This window comes from Dermacentor variabilis, chromosome 1, assembly GCF_050947875.1.
Source record: "Dermacentor variabilis isolate Ectoservices chromosome 1, ASM5094787v1, whole genome shotgun sequence".
Lineage (NCBI taxonomy): Eukaryota > Metazoa > Arthropoda > Arachnida > Ixodida > Ixodidae > Dermacentor > Dermacentor variabilis.
Window position 1 is genome coordinate 267,321,653 of NC_134568.1, and position 19,401 is coordinate 267,341,053.

Here is a 19,401-nt window from a genome sequence, read left to right on the forward strand (position 1 = left end):
GTTTGCACGTACTATAATGTATTATTAGAGAACACTGCTCGGCATAAGCCCTCATTTATAGGCCGTGTAGTTCTCTCGCGAAAACGTGCATGCCATCGCTGACACCGTTGGTAACTGAGCGAGCTTATGCTGCTGAATGCACTGTCTCTTCTTTCCCGTTTGACGCAGAGGTAAAAAGTGCTTCTTTGGAATTAAGAAACATGTCAGCATAACAACACACACAGACCCACCATCTATGCAAATGCGACTGGCAGTGTCGGGAATGGTGATCAAAGTACAAGATGTTGGCACAGCACAGTGTCGCCGCTTATTGTGTACATGCCGTTCGAAGTGAAGAGTAGTTGTCAAATGCCACAACTGAACTATAAGAGTGGTTTCCTTCATCCCGATTGTTTAATTTTTAAGCTCAGGTCCATCGGTAGCGGGTGCACGAACGCCACGAGGTAAGGCCTAACCCAACCTTCACTAAACATGATCAACATTGGCTCAAACTTCACGTGCATGGCTTGAGAGGACTGAAGCTTTGTGCATTTCAACATCAAAGGCATGTCAACGCATTTTGAGTGCAAATAATTATATATACAAGTGAATGAGCTGCAGCTATAGCGTTGTTGGTTCGACGGCTGGTCGCGTAGGGTTCCATCAAGCTATCATGGTCGGCACGCTGATTTTGTCATTGCCCTCAACAAGAAAGCTTGTCGCACTGTATGACAACTCGTACCCATTTGTTGTGTCATTGTCGGCCTATTATGATCAAATGGTCTCAGTGACACAGTGCTGAACAGTCGTCCAATCGCCGGCATCAGCGTCTTGTCGGTCTCGTATCGACCCAGTGTTACCACGCCTTAAATGAGTATGTGAACTCAGGCATGCGCTGCCACCACATGCACCAGCAAGAGTGGGTTGACTCTGCAAGAAGACTGCGTCAGCAACGGGTTTTTGAAGTGTCACCCAAGTGTAACGCAGGGATTTATGATAAATTTCACAGCCGTCAATGCAGGGCGGCAACTACGTGGTTCACGATGCAGTCCGGACGAAGCCCTGGCCCTTTTCTGCTTTAAAGTGGAGTTGCAGTCTTACGCTACGCACGTTTTTGGCACCACACCGACATCGAGCTACCAGTAGAGTTTCCCCGCGGTACACAGCACAAGCGTTCGCTGCAGTGAGCATCCGTTTGTTTTTTTGTTTTTTTCTTTCTTTCGGAGTACTTTCCCCCGATATCTGGCCGTGCGGCCACACATGCGTCCCTTCCAAAACATTTCGCGACTAATCCGCCAGGGCAGGGCGCATGCGCCATCGTGTCGTGAAAAATGCGGATTGTACAGTATAGTTTGCGCAGAGGTGCGCGCCGTATCTTGAAAGCAATCTGCAGATGCGACAACTTTGGAGTCGATCGACTCGGGGTCGGCCTGCCACTGCTTGCATTGCAGCTCCGTCCTTCTCGCACAGCACTCAGCAACTCAACCACGAGAAGAACCCCGTACCTCCATAGCACGCACACAACCTGTAGCAACTGCCAGAGGAAGTCAACCCAGCACGCTTCGTGTGGCCATAGCATCCAAACCAATTTTGACGGCACTTTTTTCCAGAAAAGAAAAACATATACAAGTCACACCGTTCTATGAGACGCTCCAAGAGAAAAAATTTAGAGAAAACCACGACTTATACACCGGAAAATACGGTATTTGCGTTTCCCAATCTTAGTTCTATTAAAAACCTTGTATGCATTCTTGTTTCTTTTTTTTTTTCAGTGTTTTAACAAAGTAATTTCGTGACATGGTTTCAATTTAATGAAAGTTTCAGCCATTTCAAACATGTACTTGGAGCCTCTATGGCTATTAAATCTAGCAAAAAGAAGTCGCAGTTTTGCCCAAAAGGCGAAGCATCAATTGTGATAGCAAATTAGTAGACAGCTATATGAAAAAAGGATAGTAGTTTTATCAACAGTATAAACTTGTAAACATTGCAAGTAAACATTGCATGCGAACATTGTAACCAGTGAATGCAAGGAGAGGGGGGGGGCCCGAACTTATGATGGATGGATGGAAAACTTAATTTGGTCCTGCAAGTAGTGATAATTAACCACTAAGCGGGCCGCTCCCACGTCGAGACCGGAAGGCCAAGCCTCACGGCCACGTCGTAAGCCTGCTAAACGGCCCAGAAGTGTTCATCCAGGTCCGGGATGCGAAGTGCAGCCTCCCACCTGGACGCGTCCTTGATCGACGAGTCTTCAATTCTTTCGCAAGACCAGAGCATGTGTTCGAGCGTGGCTAAAGCACCACAATCCTGGCAATAAGGCTCTGTATACGTCTCAGGATAAAACATGTTCAGCCTCCGTGGGCAAGGATAAGTACCAGTCTGTAGTAAGCGTAATGTAAGTGCCTGAGCCCTGTTTAGTTTAGGATGCGGCAAACCGTAAACCCTGCGATTAAGAAGGTAATACTTCGTGATCTCACTGTATGTGGAAGGGGAGTCTCTGTTCTTGGGGAGTACCGCCACGCCGTGGCGCGGGGCAGAGCAGAGAGTAAAATCTCGTGCTGCCTCATGAGCGGACTCATTGAGATTCGGAGGGGCTCCCTCAATCATCCCAAGATGAGCGGGGAACCAACATAAGTAGTGTTGATAGATCTCACTTCTTTAGCTAGGCTGTGGCTGCGCATGGCTGTCCGTACGGTTGAGCGCTTGCATTGCTGCCAGCACAATCTACACCGCACATGATAGTGCTCATAATCGCGCCTTATTTTTATATTCTTTTATTTTATGGCCCGATCTTCTTGCAATAATTCATTTTTGAGTGCTTACTGACAGGATACTATCCACCAGGAATTTTCTGGAAAGCTATGAAATTATTTTAACAGCCGGAACTTAAAAACCTCGACGTAAAGAAATTCACCATTTAACAAAGCTTTTCATTGCAAATACAACTTTGTTTTATCAAAATTTGACTGCAGTAGTGATCAAGAATGCATATGCATAATAGTAGTAGTAAGGATAACGATGGTGCATACAGTACAGTAGTCTAATGTAGGCAAACCTCCAGAATTTTGGTTTTCGCTTTGAACTGATAAATGTAGAGAAATATCTGCTGGTAAAAAATCTGCCGTATCAGTGAAACCCACACACCAGCTTATAAATAATTTTGGCCTCCAAAAACCAAATATAGTCCAAGTTGGTCCAACGGCACTTTAGCTGCGCTGCTACATTTCAATCAAGAGAAACCATTTTGGTGACATCAAAGTAAAAAGATGGAAAAAAAATTCACAAACGATTATGATACTCCCTAATGCGAAATTTGAGCACAGCTGTGTACGTGTTTTCATTTTGCGATATGTTGGCTTGCATGGAAAATCTGTCTCTTGCAGCACTTTCAAATGGAGTGAAATATGGCGCGACTGCATCGCTTATTGGGAGATCACGAGCCGGTGGCTCGTGGGTGACACGTGCGAGAGATTTACAGCAGCCACTGCAGACAAACTTCCGCTCATGCAGCACTTTGTTTCCATACAGACAATGCACGCTACTCTGCCGCCATCTCGTAGCCATCGTCTCCGTAAAGCCCATCTTGTTCGGTACAGTAAAACCTCGTTAAACTGTATCCACTTAAAAAGTAGTTTTGTTTTAAAAGTAGTAAAGTCAAATCCCCGACTCAACAGCCATTGAACATCATGTGTTTGTATCCACATAAACCATACCAGCTTATTGCATATGTATAGGTTAACACATAGTGTTTTTGATACTCTTCGTCGCGCAATCACGGCGGTGCGTTATCCCCATCAGGTGGCCCGACAGAACAACAAACCTCAGAGATTAGAACGGCCTCCAAGCACCCTATGCGTTTGTGTGTGAAGCCACATCAACATCAACATTTCGGCACTGTGCCACCTTGCCGGAGAGCATTGTGGCGTTGTGCAAGCTAGGACTCGCATCATGCTGAAGCTCGGATAAAAAAAAAAAGGCCAGGTGCTCAGCATAGATGAAAAATTGGACATCGTTCGTGCTATCGAATGTGACACGAAGAAGTCGATGCTGGCACGCGACAGGGATATACTGTTGACTACGGTGTGTGGCATTTGGAATGTGAAGAAGTTGCTCGGCAGTGCTGATATGACCATGAAGAGATGTCGGCTACAAGGTTCAACTTTTCGCCGTTGCCTCTGTTGTTGCCGAAGTGTCGTCTAACAACAGTGATGAGGACGACACGGAAAGCGACAGCATGGGCGATTCAGGCCCAACAGTGGCAGAAGCTGTGCGTTACGTCAGCCTCATGAATGCAATCGTCGCGATGGGAACAGCACACAACAATGAAAAAGGCGCCCCGCAACTTCTGCAGCGCTACCGCGCGCATGCACGGAGAATATGTAATGCCAATGAGGAATCTGCCATGCGAGTGTTTGCCAAGAAGGGAAGGCTGGCTGAAAAGCTGGTTCACAGCTTAAGTAAGAGGTCGCTGTCATCACTGCTAGGCCGCCACGGCATCAAATTAAAATAACTTTTGCTGCACGAAGTGAATACTGCATGTTTTTGCCCTTTCATCGCACTCTCTCCGAGTTCTGTTTTTGACAGGTAAGTGGACAATCTCATGCTATTTTGGTTAAGCAGTACCGTTTAGTGCATACTTTTTCCGAGCTGCAGCCAACTATGGTTTAACAAGGTTTCACTGCACTGCGCTTTTCTTCTCACGCTTTTGCAATACCCTCCTCCTCCACTTTCTGCTTTATGGTTCCGCTGCACCCTCCTCCTCGCTCTCTTTGCTATTGCTATCTTTCATCTTCTGCTGCCGCTCCGCGTTCGCTTTCATTCTTCGCTCCATTCGTTCACTTGGTTATGAGGGACAACGCTGATGCTCGCCACAGGAACAGGCACCTAAGAGCGGTACTCTGAAATATGCTGAGCCAGCAGTGCCCTGCTGCTAGTATCACTGTCTATGCTATTCTCCTTATTTGCCGATAGGGAACGAAATTAGTCTATGTCTCTGCAGCCACTTGGTTCACCAATATAAAATTTGCACAGGTTAGACGCCTTTGTCAGAACCACGAGGATGCAAAGCTTTAGAGGCATTCGTGCGGACAGTGCTGCCCGACGCTGATGTTTTACCCTGTTTGCTGCACAGCACTGACATTCTCTTTCAGCTTTCCCCTGCTTCGCTTCTTCGAAGGTCTGCCAGGCATCTCTGGTGGTCTCGTCTCATCACAACTCAGATTTATACGATAAGGCTGCCTGTAAACACTTCCATGTGACATGTTCCTTGTTGTGATTGATGTGGAAGTCTATTGAATTGACGCTGGTATCTATTGTGTTTGACCTAGAGTTCTGTGCACTGTGTTCGAGAGACGTCAGGCGAGATTTTCATGTGAGTGTGTTGTGCTGGGTATGCTCTGCTCGAGACCTGCCAGACAACCAACCCAGTAGGGTATCTAAAGAAAGCTTCACTATAAAAGTGCCCATATGATAGTGTGCGTACGTGAATTAGATGAACCAGGTGAGCAATGACGCCAAGGGCATTATCAATTGACCCAGACAAGAAAGGTGAACGGTAAGCACAAAATATTTATCAGATGTTTGCAGGAACAAAAATGCAGGTCACTATACTAACATACAGTTCCCACGAGCACTAGCAGTTCTTATGGCATTATTATGCAGCACAGAAAACATTGAGTGGAACAGCACTGCATTTTGCTGCATCTTCCAAGGACATTTTTCAGAACTGGTGCTAATCACAAGCCTTCAAGCAAATGGGTTTGCTTTGTATAATGGCCGGTTTAATTTTGTAAAAACCGCCTCTAGTCTCTACTACAACGTTGAGCTTAACGTCGCTTAGTGTTCCTTAAAACACCTGCAATGCAGTTTCTCACATACAGCCTACCCAATAGCTGACAATGCTGACTCATCGCTACAAACAGCACTGTTATATACGGTATTGCTACCAGTGGATTGCAATGTCGCTTATTCCATGCTCATAAATGTTTGTGCCTAGGCTTTCCAGGTGCTTGAAATTTCATGATAAAATATGGAGCTTTTTCTATTAATTATACTGTTAGTAGCGTTCAACCAACAATACTTCAAGCCAGAAAACATGCACTAATACCTGTTCTGGTGTTGGAATCAGAGTGTCATTCTCAAGGGCACTGTTTACAAGAAAGCAGGCCATCACTTTTCGGCCACGGTAGTCGCAAAGCTGCAGAAGACTTCCAAAGTGGCTGAGCTGCAGAATTGTCAGCAAGTCATTGTATGACTGCACAGGTATCTTCAGCAGTCGCACCAACTCCTTTCCAACAGGTTTCAAGAGCTCCACTCTAGAGGAGGAAACAGGAATGAGAAGGAATAGAAGAAACAGGAATAGAAGGAAGGTCAGTGCAACAGGCCATAGCAAATTCTTATATTCATCAATTTTTTTATGTAAACAACATTCTCTACAATGAAATCAGCAAACACTTTTTAGCAATTATCAGCATTAGTGTTGCCATTTTTCTTGTAAAGATTTCACTAGAACATCATTGAAAACCCGTTGTAACCTGCCAAAGATTTTTGCAAACCTGCTGAAAATCCACTACATATAAACAATTTCAATAAGAACAGAAGCTATAGAAAATGGGCGTTATTAACCCTCTGAAAGTTTTTGCCGTATATGTACGGCGGCGGTTTTCTGTCCCGCAAGGTCTTTGCCATACGGGTACGGTTTCGACCCTCCGTTTGAAATTTCACGCCACAATGATGATGCGTGCTTACTGGGAGGTGCTGCCACCTCTTAGGACTTACAAGAAGCATTTGAAATTTGTGCTACCTTCTTGCAGAGATAAACAGAACTGATTTCTAGCTTCAGCGTGTCGCACAGACTGCGGCAACACCCCTTTTGCGGTTTCGTTGCGTGATCGCAACGGAGGCCCGCGAAGCGTGACCTTTGTCTTTGTCAGCACTCTCTTGCAGGGGTTGCAGAAGTTGATTCCTATCTTGATTGGCGCTGCTCTTAGCTTGTTGATTATCGCCGTTCGCGAGGTATTCTCGCTCTCAGCGGCAACGCGCTTTCGTGGTTTCAGTTCTGCCGCGTGATCGCAATGGAGGCACACGAAACACGATTTTTCTCTTTGTCGGCACTCTCTTGCAGGGGCGGCGGAAGTTGATTTCTATATTGATTGGTGTTGCTATTAGCTTGTTTATCACCGTCGCTCACGAGGTATTCTCACTCTCTTAGGCAACGCGCTTACGCGAGTGGGTACCTCAGACCTCTGCCCAAGGCAGCCGCACGCAGAGAATGTCATGTGTGTGCCAACACAACTCGTCGCTCCAAGAGGAGAACAGAGATGCGTTTTAGGTGTGCAGACTGCGATAAGGCACTGTGCGTAGACCTGTGTTTCAAGAAGTACTACACTCTGAAATACTATTGAACATTTTGCAGTTCTGAGTGATGCCGACACCAAAATAATGTTCCTAATTTTTTTTACTATTTATTCCCGACTTTATGCATTCTGTACATTCAAGATCCGCAATTAAGAAATTTGATCACCTGGGAAAGATTTTTTCAAAATAATTCAACCCTCAAAGGGTTAAGGTCTACAAACACTTGGCATTATTTTCTTGCATAATTTCAGCAAGAACACTAGAAATCAGATAAGATTTGGTAAATATCTACCAAGAAAAACTGCAATGAGGAATAAGATCAAATATATTAAGGCCTTTTTACTTAACGCAAGCACTATTACATTGCTAATTATTCTGAAAATACAGTTATACCTCAATATAATGAGCTTTTTAAGCATTTTTTTTTAAGCACGAGATGTTGGCTTCATTTGTAGCAGGGTTAAGAGGAAGCTTTAGCTCGGGCCCAACTCCGACGCGGCCTATTCAAATACATGTAAAAACGCAAAAACGTTTTTCTGAGATAACCCCTGGATCGATTCTAATGAAATTTGTTGCATTTGAGAGAGAAAGTTAAATTCTAGTGACTGTTGGAAGCGGAATTTTGATTTAGGGCTTGAATTTTGTTAAAATGATTTCCAAAAATTCAGACGTTTGAAAAAAAAAAAGAAGCACGAAGTTTACAAGCTAATAGCTCTGCATCAAGAACAGATATCGCAATTCTGTAAACGGCATCCATTAGACCATTCAAAGCGGACAAATTTGATATGTCAGTTTACATCTTACGTGAATTTGTTACGTTGTTTACAAAGGTTCTGCAAAAGTTGTAATTACACATTACTCCATTTTTTTAGGTTCATGTGTAACATATCAATTTTGTCCGCTTTAGATGTGCTATCAGGTACAATTCACAGAATTGCGATATCATTTTTTCTTGCTGAGTTACGGAGTTGTAAACTTGATAGTTTCGTTTTCTGAAAATTTGCGATTTATGCCAAATTTTTATAAAAATTTGACGACCTAAATCGAAAATTCAAAACCAGCAGTCACTAGATTTTAAGCTTTTCTTTTAAATGCAGAAAACCTCGTCAAATTTGGTGCAGTGGTTGCCGAGAAAAACGAATTCTCCTTTTACATGTCTTTAGATAGGAGCACCCGAGCTAAAGCGTCCTCTTAAATCACGTCGTGTTTCATCAGAATGATTACAGGCAAGCAATTCTTTAGCAGCATGATTTTTTTCACCCAACGACATCTTCGATATTGTGGTTACTTGGAAAATGTTTTAGAAAAGGGGTAGCTCAAGGCGAGGATTGCTGTTAGCTCCTGCATATGGTATTGCTGCATGTTTTTCCCTGAAAAATTTGAGTCATGTTTGTGAAGTCATTAAAGCTTGCTGCTTTATGAGCGGACTTACCACGCTGAGTGCTTTGTTCCACAGTCGGATGCCTTTTTCGTGTGCATTTTGTAATCATATGTAGGAGTGCAATGTTTACGCTGCAAAGGACTAAACCTGCCCTTGCCAGCAGCGCCCATGTACTTTGGCTGGCACTGCTCTGCATTTAAATATGTAATGCAACTACTCTCTTCAGTTAGATTTGAAGAAAAAAATTCACCGACAATTACACTACTCCCTAATGCGAAATATGGGCGCAGCTCTATACGTGTTTTCATTTTGGAATATATTAGCTGGCGCAGACACTCTGTCTCGTGCAGCACATTGCAAAGGGAACGAAGTGTGGTATGGCTGTGTCGCTCATCTGGAAAGCATGAGAGCCAGCGCATGGGTAACGCATAGGCACGATTCACAGCAGCGGCCACCAACAGACCTCCCAGACAATGTGCACTACTCTGGCACCATCTCGTATGTATCGTTGCCGCACTATGCTTTTCTTCTCACACTTTCACGATACCCTTCTCTGCTTTGTGCCTCATGGTTCTGCTGCAACCTCCTCTTTGCTTTCCTCCTCGAGTCTTTCACTTTTCGCTGTTCGCTCAGTTACATCGAGGCACAACGCCGACGCTCGCCGCAGGAACGGTCACCTAAGAGCTGCGCTCTAAAAGAGACTCGAAATTTGGTAAGACTTTAGCTTTGTGCATTTTCAAGCAGGTCACTAAGACAATTTCGAATTGAGATAACGACTAGCGGGAAGGGCATTTTGTCGACGTACGCAGCAGAATCGCATAAGCGGTGCAGCTCCAAGTTGTGCTTGTATTCACCTGTGCTTTTTTTTTTTTTTTTTGGTGACTTCAGACAAGGGTACACATTTTGGTTAACAATTTCATGATTGCTCTTGATGAGGCGATTTTCACAGTGGTTATTCAGTGATGTCACGTGTATTCAGCAGTAGCAAGATCACTACAATGTGTGTCATAATCGTGCTGTGAGAGTCGTTTGAGATATAAGTCTGCACCAACGTGTTCTTATTGTTGAGGTATAGAAACAGCAATAAAACTAAACAAAAAGCAAATTTTGGAATGTTGCCTTTTGATTTTCTTAAATCAAAATGCAGCAAGGGTAGAATTTAGAAAAAAAAAATGATTGAGTCATCACGTTAGTGAACAAAACAAAATAGCTGCTTAACACGAGCTCCACTTCGTACCTTGCAGTCATTATGCTTGTCTACGGGACGCATCTGGCATGTACGCGGACTAGTCTGTCCTAAACTCCAGTAACATAGTGTACATGTCTGCCCTCATAGGGGCCCACGCCTTTCCTGCAGCTGTCACCTTAGCAGAAGCCGTCCAGCACCTGAACAAAGGAGAAATTGTAGCCGCATACTTCAGTCATCCTTGTTGCAAAGAGTTGTCTGCTACTGTACCGAAGTGTGCTTTTGAAAGTGCCCGGTAGATGGTAATCAGTGGCTCCTCTACAGGCACCCTGCAGATGCAGCCCCGACAAGGGTGCCTCTAGCAGCGGCATGAGCGTAACCTGAGATCAGCAGCAGCAGCCATATAGAGTTACTAATACTGGCAGCAGCAACCAATGTTTTTAAAATGGTGACGGTGTCATTATACAGAGTCCGGCCACGCTCTTTGCATTGTTTTGTTCTGGACCATTTACATTTCAACTGAAAACTGAGCTTGTCGACATTAACTGCGATAAATCCATGTCCAAACCACAAAACCTGCTGTGCTGTGGGGTGCAAGAATGTTACAGCAATGCTCCAGGTGCGCAGCTTTTAGGCACCCGTTCCTGTGGTGAGCTTTGGTGTTGTCCCTCGTAACCGAGCGAATGAGCACAGTGAAGGATGAAATAAACACAGAGTGCAGTGGGGGATGAAAGATGGCCACAGCGAAGAGAGAGCGAGGAAGAAAGTGGAGGAGGAACGTGCAAAGGAACCATAAGGCAGAAAAGGGAGGAGGAACGTAGGGCAAAAGTTTGAGAAGCATAGTGCAGCGCAAGACACGCTTTGCGGCGACAATGGCTACAAGATGGTGCCAGAGTAGCACGCGTCGTCTGCATGGAAACAAAGTGCTGCATGAGTGGAGATCTGTCTGCAGCAGCTGCTGTGAATCGCACTCACGCATAACCCACACGCTGCATCTTTTGATCTCTCGATTAGAGAGGCAGTGTGCCACACTTCGCTCCATTTGTAACATGCTGCACGAGACAGATTGTCTGCACCGGCTAATATATCCCAAAATGAAAACACATATAGAGCTGCGCTCAAATTTCGCATTAGGGAGTATCGTAATCGTCTGTGAATTTTTTGCTGGCATGGATATCAGGGAAGCAATGGCCCAAACCCCTGAACCCAGCTGGTTCATTGAAGAAAGTCAGCCACATGTTTGGTATTTTTGTTGAACTTGTTCTGATAACAAATGGCCCATCGTGGAGTTACCTGTCCATTAGGTAGCACATATTTTGTGCGGGAGACCGGGCGTAATTAACGCGAAGTTGATGAAAGTAAATTCGAATGGCAACTGCTGCTGGGTGGCACTCTGACGTTAAAACCACGACTTAGGCCAACAGATATACCCCTGCTACATTGCCAGGACTGCCATCAACAAGCATTAATTATAACGTTTTGGAACAAGCAAACACGCATGTGGTGTGGTGCTGACAGTGATACGATGGCGTCTTGCAGGCAGCCATCCCGCTGTAGATATTCTTTAAAAATTGTTTATGGCATTAAGAGGAGTTCACATTCCAAACTATGGACACTATAGCGTAAAGTTATTCCAAACTTTTCTATTCCAATTCTGCAATCAGCCCTCCACAATTGGTCAAAAAATGTTCAGACCACCCCAACTTCGCCTGTCTGTCACACAACATCACGAAAATTGTGATAGCTACGTATCTACGACATGTACACACTGATAATACATGAACATATTGAATAAATGCAAAGTTTATTTCTGATTCGGCGCCTTTTCACCACTAGCCCTCTGTTATTCGTCAATCGTTTTTGGGCTGCACCCACTTTGCCTGTCTGTCACACGACGTCACAAAACTGTGAAAACTCATCGCGTCAAAGTGACATGTACACGTTAAAGATGCATTAATTTGATGAACAAAACTGAAGTTTTTTTTTTTTTCTGAATAGCCAGTGACTGCCCCATTCTGAAAGGAATATAAGATGGCTGCCCAACGATCGCTCAGGCACTGAACTATTTGCACCTGCCAGAGAGCATGGATTTGTTTGCATATAATAATCTTTTTGCATGGCAGTATAACGTTATCAAGCCCTTTCAACACGCATATGACATCACTCTGCCAACTCTGCTGGGGATCCATTTTATCGGCATTCTTAACTTTCCATCACACACCACCGCAATTTTCAACCAGCCACCGCAAGCTAAGCAAGGCGAAGCAGACTAATCGCAGACACCGGAACCACCCTCCTCATCCAGTCATCTATTTTTACCGTGCTGGCTCGTCCCCACTGAAACCCTCTCCACTTGAGCATGCTCCTCGCCTCTTGTCAGCCAATCAGATAAGAACAACCACTCAATCTAGGCAATCTTACTCCTTTTGAAAGCAAACAAAAGTGACCTCCTATAAAGGAGGAGAGCATTTGATTGGGCTGTTCAGACAACGCTGCGGGTCACCACCCAATGCTTGTGTCAGCAGTTACGTAATTTTAACGTCAGAAGACTGGAATAAAAACAGATTGGAATAATTTTACGTTATAGGGCCCTATGTGTCTTTTATCACTTGCCAAGTGGTTACTTGTACACATGACAAACTATTGCTTTTTGCAAAGCAACAGCAGATATTTAGTATGCTTCACTTTGGTAAAAACTTGTAATAAGGTGAAACAAATTGATAGGACAAAGGCAAGCTTAGTACGTATACAGTTACCACCCCAGTGACAGTTGTCGAAAAGTCATTGCAGTACATTGCATACTCTTGATCGTGTAACACCGTTGTATTGCGGTGAAGATGACTTTCGGGAACCGGCAACATGCAACACTTTAGACTCAGCGCATGTTTTACACAATTCGACAGCATCCGTGAGGATAACGACGACATAGTCGGTACCATTGCCGACAGCGGCGAATCTTTTAAATAAAAAACACGGCAGCTAACATCAGGAAGCTTGATAGCAAACGTCGCGGCAGCTAGGCCTAATGACAGCACAAAACAACTACTATGGTTGCCAGTGGACCAGCATGCGAGAGCACTGTTTTGAGGGGGCGAGATAATCAAAATGGCGGCAGTGGTGGCTTCAACTGATGCCACTTCTATCCTGCGGTCATGGCAAAATATCAGAAAAATTGGCCGCCACAGGATTGTGAGCATCTGAAATTCCAGAAGTCTTTGTACATTGGCTTTAAGGGGTACATGGCGATGCCAGCAAGGCGTCAGGTTATCAGACATCTCCGAAAAATCGGGCGTTGACTGTATAATGAATTCGTGATATAACAGAGCACTTAACTTTTTTTTAACTTCTTGTCCATAGAACACCATGTTATTTTGAATCTCAATATAATGAAGTATTTATATACAATTTTGATATAATGGAATTTAATTGCAGCAATATTGAGGGCATAAATGAAAACTGTCACGGACATAGATGGTCAAATGTATGAATTACATGTGCTTGCTTGCTAACGCAGCTCTCGAATCGCATGCCGCACAACAGAGAGAAGTCGCAAAAGCAGAACAGCACCTTCGCCGGTAGCTGCGAATTCAGCTGGTCATGGCGTCCAAAATCTCGCAGCACTAATTTCCTGATTTCATCGGTCATAAGTAGCAAGTGTGGTGGCAGCGCAGCCTAACACGCATTCTACGCCGCATATAATTCTGCATTCCAAGTTTGCATCACGTAAGCACCTGATTTGGTGTTTTGGTTGTAGCCAATATTCCTCCCTCATGTGGCAATAACATTGATTTGAATTCTGCGGTTTTACGTGCCAAAATCGCAATTTGATTATGAGCACACCGGCACACTCCAGATTAGTCTTGACCACCAGGGGATCTCTAACATGCCCCCAATGCATGGGACACAGGTGTTCTTGAATTTCACCTCCAATCAAAATGTGGCCGCCACGGCTGGGGTTTGATCCCGCGACCTCGTGATTAGCAGCGCAACATCATAGCCACTACGCCACCGCAGTGGGAGGCAATAACACTGATAAAAATGAGCAGCAGTAATGGTACTAAACGCAAACCCTAACGTCGCCATGTTCTGTACAAAGTCCATGTGTGATAAAATCCTATCTCGTCCCGCACGTCGCATGCTGTGGGTGCGAGGATGAGCTGAGAAAGATGGCTTGGGCCTTGCATGGCTGTCTGCACAGCCAAATGCATACGTGAACTGCATGCCCTATCTTGTGGGTGATCTGTGGCGGGTGCATATGCTAGAAGAGTCGCAATGGCTGGTGGCTTCATGTGCTCTGTCTTTCTGCCCATTTAGTTTTGGAGGTCACGCAAGTCTCAGGTTACAGAGACATATTGAAGCAAGAGGCAGACGAAGCATTCGCTCCCCTCTGCTTGCGCTCATCATCACGCCAGCGTTGTGGTCATGGAGTATGATAAACAGGAGTGCAGACTCGACTGATAAGGCATCTCAACTTTTGTGTTGCTGAGCCAGCTGCTTTGTGCATCATGTTCGATAAAAGTGTTTTTCCGATTGTGAAAGCCTGCGAATACACGCAAAGTGCCTCGGGCGGCCAGTCGCGCGCTAATTTTGTGTGTAGTTGCGGGATTCCTTCACGCTCGGAAAAACACTTATGTAGCATGTATTGAGCAACAGAAAACTGGATCGGGAGTTTTACTTGCTGCTCTACAATTTTCTCATTGACACCTTTCATCTAATTACAACATTTGAGAAGAACCTAATGAAGAGAATGTAACTAGGCGAAATGCAAAATATACTCTGAGTATCTCCAAGAGACAGCAAACCTTGGTTTTGTCCGGCTATGTGGCATTTGCACATTTTTAAATCTTGGTGTATCATAGTTGGGACACCCTGTACATGGAAAGGATTGTAATGAGCTTATTAAAAGGAACTATCCAAACTGACACTGCCTCAAGGAGGGGCGTTCGAAGAGCTACATGACGACAAGCCACGAGACTTCTTTACAAGTATTGGTACTCCACTGGATGAGTAGCAGCATCCATACGCACGATCGGTTGCAACGGCCAAAGCTGTGGCCATAGCCCTGGCCACACGTGCCGCGGAAGCTAAGGGCCAATCGGCCTACGTGCTGACAGACTCGCAGGACGCCTGCCGCCTCTTCCTTGGGGGGGCTTTACCGGGCTGCGTCTTCCGCATCCTAGGAACGGAACTCACCCTGGATCATTGCGTGACCTGGTGCGCGGCGCACACAGGGATAGCGGGGAACGAACGGGCGGACCGCTTGGCTCGAGGCATGACTGGCCGAGCCGCCGGCCACACCGCCCGAGAGAACACCTTGACACCCGGTGCGCCAAGAGAAATCCTCGAATTACAACGGCTAAGTAGGCGAACCAAAGCCCTTCCTCACCCAGATCTAGATAGGAGGCAAGCACGGGACTGGCGCCGCCTGCAAACAAACACTTTCCCACATTTATACAGGCTACACAAAATGCACCCAGACAAATACAGCAACACATGCCCGTGGTGCGAAGGAACACCGACATTGGAACATATAACATTCCAGTGCGCGTTACGTCCGGCGGCTGCCACCTCGCCGCTGCTAGACAACACTCTACATAACTGGTCGTGAGAGGCGCGACTCGCGGAAGTGGAATTGGGAAGCAAACTGGCGAACCTTGACCAGGCCCGGCGAGCCGCTGTAACCAGTGGGGCCCTGGAGGAGGGGCTCCACCCACCATAACCAAACAACCTCTATTGCAATAAACGTTTACTTTCTCTCTCTCTCTCTCCACTGGATGAGACATCAGCGTTGTCACAGTCTTTCTGGAAGATGGCATATCGCCAAAGGAAGTTCAGTTGTTTCGAGTTTAGATGCATCTCCTGGACACAGAACACTTTAGTCTGATATTCAGAAAGTATTTTAGTGATGTCATCCAGGTTGCAAATGAGACCCCTCACATTCCAATACATTATCTGTCCCACCACAGCAATAATAAAATGAAAGTGTTCTGTGCACCAGGGAAGCGTTTATGTTTATGTTCATTGGTCTTTGCCTGAACCAGTGATCTGGTTTTTCATTTTTGTTGCAGTCATGTGAACCGCGGCGCTGAGTTGGCACCAAAGGAGCTGAAGTTATGTCCATAGCCTCCTGAAAGGCGCTAGATGCCCTGTTCCTGCAGGTTCTTCATTTGTGCGTCAGGCTTCGCCTGATGAGGAGAGGCCTTCTGGCCTGATGGTCCAGGAGTCACCAAGCTCTGTTGCTGAGCAGGTGGAGTAGACTTAGCTACTGCCACCACGAAGACAGGTGCGACGCTGTCCTCTGACGTGCCACATCAGCAAAAGCTGTGCTTTTAGTCCTTACTGTGATGGCCCCTTACCCAATGCCTCATACGAAGCCTGTAAAGAAATTTTAAATAAATAAAAAAATAAAATATAAAAGCTGAGCACCTTTTCCGAGCTTCTTTGAGATTTTCTTTCAGTTTCGGAGTGATTATTTCTTTTTTGTTTTTCATGTTAGACAAAATCTTGAATATGCCGCGTGGTCATCGTCACAGTGGAATGTAGCAGCAAAATCACCTGCGGGGAGGCCTTGGGTCCCACATTTTGCACATGTGAGTAGACCACGGCAACTCTGTGAGTCATGGCTATACTTCTGACATTTGAAGCATCTACACAGGTTTTTATAGATCAGATTTCAAAGCTTTCTGGCAGAACATTGGATTAAAATGTAAGAATCGAGTGTTTGGCAGGAATCTGTTTTCTTACTTTATCACAATCTGCCGCACGTCTACTACATTCTGGTCTTTCCAACCCTCCAGGAGCTCTTTGGTAGTAAGAACAAGCAGATCAGAATTGAAGATAACGCCTCGTACGGTGTTCAAGGATTGGTGTGGAGTAAAAGTGAGTGGGATGTCAGGAAAGACTACAAGTTTCGAGAGCATTTCCTGCTGAAGCTTGTCACGTAGCTCCAGATGGAGGTTGCCACTGGTAATTTTACTAGCTTTATACCCAGGTCCAATTGTTTCGGTAAGGCTCTTTACGACAAAAAATGGCGAGATTAGCTTTACTGGCTTTTCAGGTTTGGTACTGTGTAAAATACACTATACTGATGGGCGCCTTCAATGCCAGGGTAGGCAAGAAGCAGGCTGGAGACAAGTCAGTGGGGGAATATGGCATAGGCTCTAGGAATAGCAGGGGAGAGTTATTAGTAGAATTTGCAGAACAGAATAATATGCGGATAATGAATACCTACTTCTGCAAGCGGGTTAGCCGAAAGTGGACGTGGAGGAGCCCAAATGACGAGACTAGAAATAAAATAGACTTCATACTCTGCGCTAACCCTGGCATCATACAAGATGTGGACGTGCTCGGCAAGGTGCGCTGCAGTGACCACAGGATGGTAAGAACTCGAATTAGCCTAGACCTGAGGAGGGAACGGAAGAAACTGGTACATAAGAAGCCGATCAATGAGTTAGCGGTAAGAGGGAAAATAGAGGAATTCCAGATCAAGCTACAGAACAGGTATTCAGCTTTAACTCAGGAAGAGGACCTTAGTGTTGAAGCAATAAACGACAATCTTCTGGGCATCATTAAGGAGTGTGCAATGGAAGTCGGTGGTAACTCCGTTAGGCAGGATACCAGCAAACTATCGCAGGAGACGAAAGATCTGATCAAGAAACGCCAATGTATGAAAGCATCTAACCCTACAGCTAGAATAGAACTTTCAGAACTTTCATAGTTAATAAACAAGCGTAAGACAGCTGACATAAGGAAGTATAATATGGATAGAATTGAACATGCTCTCAGGAACGGAGGAAGCCTAAAAACAGTGAAGAAGAAACTAGGAATTGGCAAGAATGAGATGTATGCGCTAAGAGACAAAGCCGGCAATATCATTACTAATATGGATGAGATAGTTCAAGTGGCTGAGGAGTTCTATAGAGATTTATACAGTACCAGTGGCATCCACGATGATAATGGAAGAGAAAATAGTCTAGAGGAATTCGAAATCCCGAAGGTAACGCCGGAAGAAGTAAAGAAAGCCTTAGGAGATATTCAAAGGGGGAAGGCAGCTGGGGAGGATCAGGTAACAGCAGATTTGTTGAAGGATGGTGGACAGATTGTTCTAGAGAAACTGGCCACCCTGTATACGCAATGCCTCATGACCTCGAGCGTACCGGAATCTTGGAAGAACGCTAACATAATCCTAATCCATAAGAAAGGGGATGCCAAAGACTTGAAAAATTATAGACCGATCAGCTTACTGTCCGTTAGCTACAAAGTATTTACTAAGGTAATTGCAAATAGAATCAGGAACACCTTAGACTTCTGTCAACCAAAGGACCAGGCAGGATTCCGTAAAGGCTACTCAACAATAGACCATATTCACACTATCAATCAAGTGATAGAGAAATGTGCAGAATATAACGAACCCTTATATATAGCTTTCATTGATTACGAGAAAGCGTTTGATTCAGTCGAAACCTCAGCAGTCATGGAGGCATTACGGAATCAGGGTGTAGATGAGCCATATGTAAAAATACTGGAAGATATCTATAGCGGCTCCACAGCCACCGTAGTCCTCCACAAAGAAAGCAACAAAATCCCTATAAAGAGAGGCGTCAGACAGGGAGATACGATCTCTCCAATGCTATTCACAGCATGTTTACAGGAGGTATTCAGAGACTCAGCTCTCAGCTAGCAGCAGTACAATTGGGCAAGGTGGGAGAGGGTTCACCATGCATAATGCATTATGTTTGGCAGCAGTGGCAGCCACCTACCATGGAGCCTTGCACGCAATATGAAGACTTGCACATGCAAGCTGTACATTCCTGCTATAACCTAATGTGTTATATACAAGGCTGAATACATTGCACCCAGGTTAACCCAAGCCACTACGGAAAAACTGAAGTATATCGAAGAAAACAGAAAACAGGACTGAAAGAGAATAGGAAAGGAAAAGTTGTAGAGAGAGATGGTATTGGGCTTAAAAGAATAAAAATAATTGTCCTGCCTGCATTACCCAAGTATCACAGGGGTGTAAAGAGGGACAGGAAAAGGCGACAACTGATTTCCCTCGGGTGGGTTAGTCCAGGGGTGCTGACAAAATGAAGTGGAGGTCCAAGAGGTGTGTTGCCTCTGCCGAGGGGCCATAAAGGTTCAAACACCATGCATAGGCTCAACCCCCAGGATCTCTATTCTCCAGACTAGGCTAAATTTTTAAAAAATTATATTATGGGGTTTTACGTGCCAAAACCACTTTCTGATTATGAGGCACGCCGTAGTGGAGGACTCCGGAAATTTCGACCACCTGGGGTTCTTTAACATGCACCTAAATCTAAGTAAATGGGTGTTTTCGCATTTCGCCCTCATCGAAATGCGGCCGCCGGGGCCGGGATTTCATCCCGCGACCTTGTGCTCAGCAGCCTAACACAGACTAGGCTAAGGCCGTGCATGGCTACGCACGGGAGGGTCCAACCCCATGTGCTTGAGTCCGTGGTGTTGCAACACACCAAACGCC

General features: G+C 45.2%; 1 protein-coding gene across 1 annotated transcript in view; it reads right to left on the reverse strand.

The window, feature by feature from the left end:
• Positions 1–19,401, reverse strand: part of Vps35 (Vacuolar protein sorting 35) — a 70,391-nt gene that overhangs the window by 22,076 nt on the left and 28,914 nt on the right. The window contains exon 10 of the mRNA XM_075675190.1: positions 6,086–6,293. Coding sequence (XP_075531305.1) covers positions 6,086–6,293 — 208 coding nt within the window. The remainder of the gene's footprint in view (positions 1–6,085; positions 6,294–19,401) is intronic.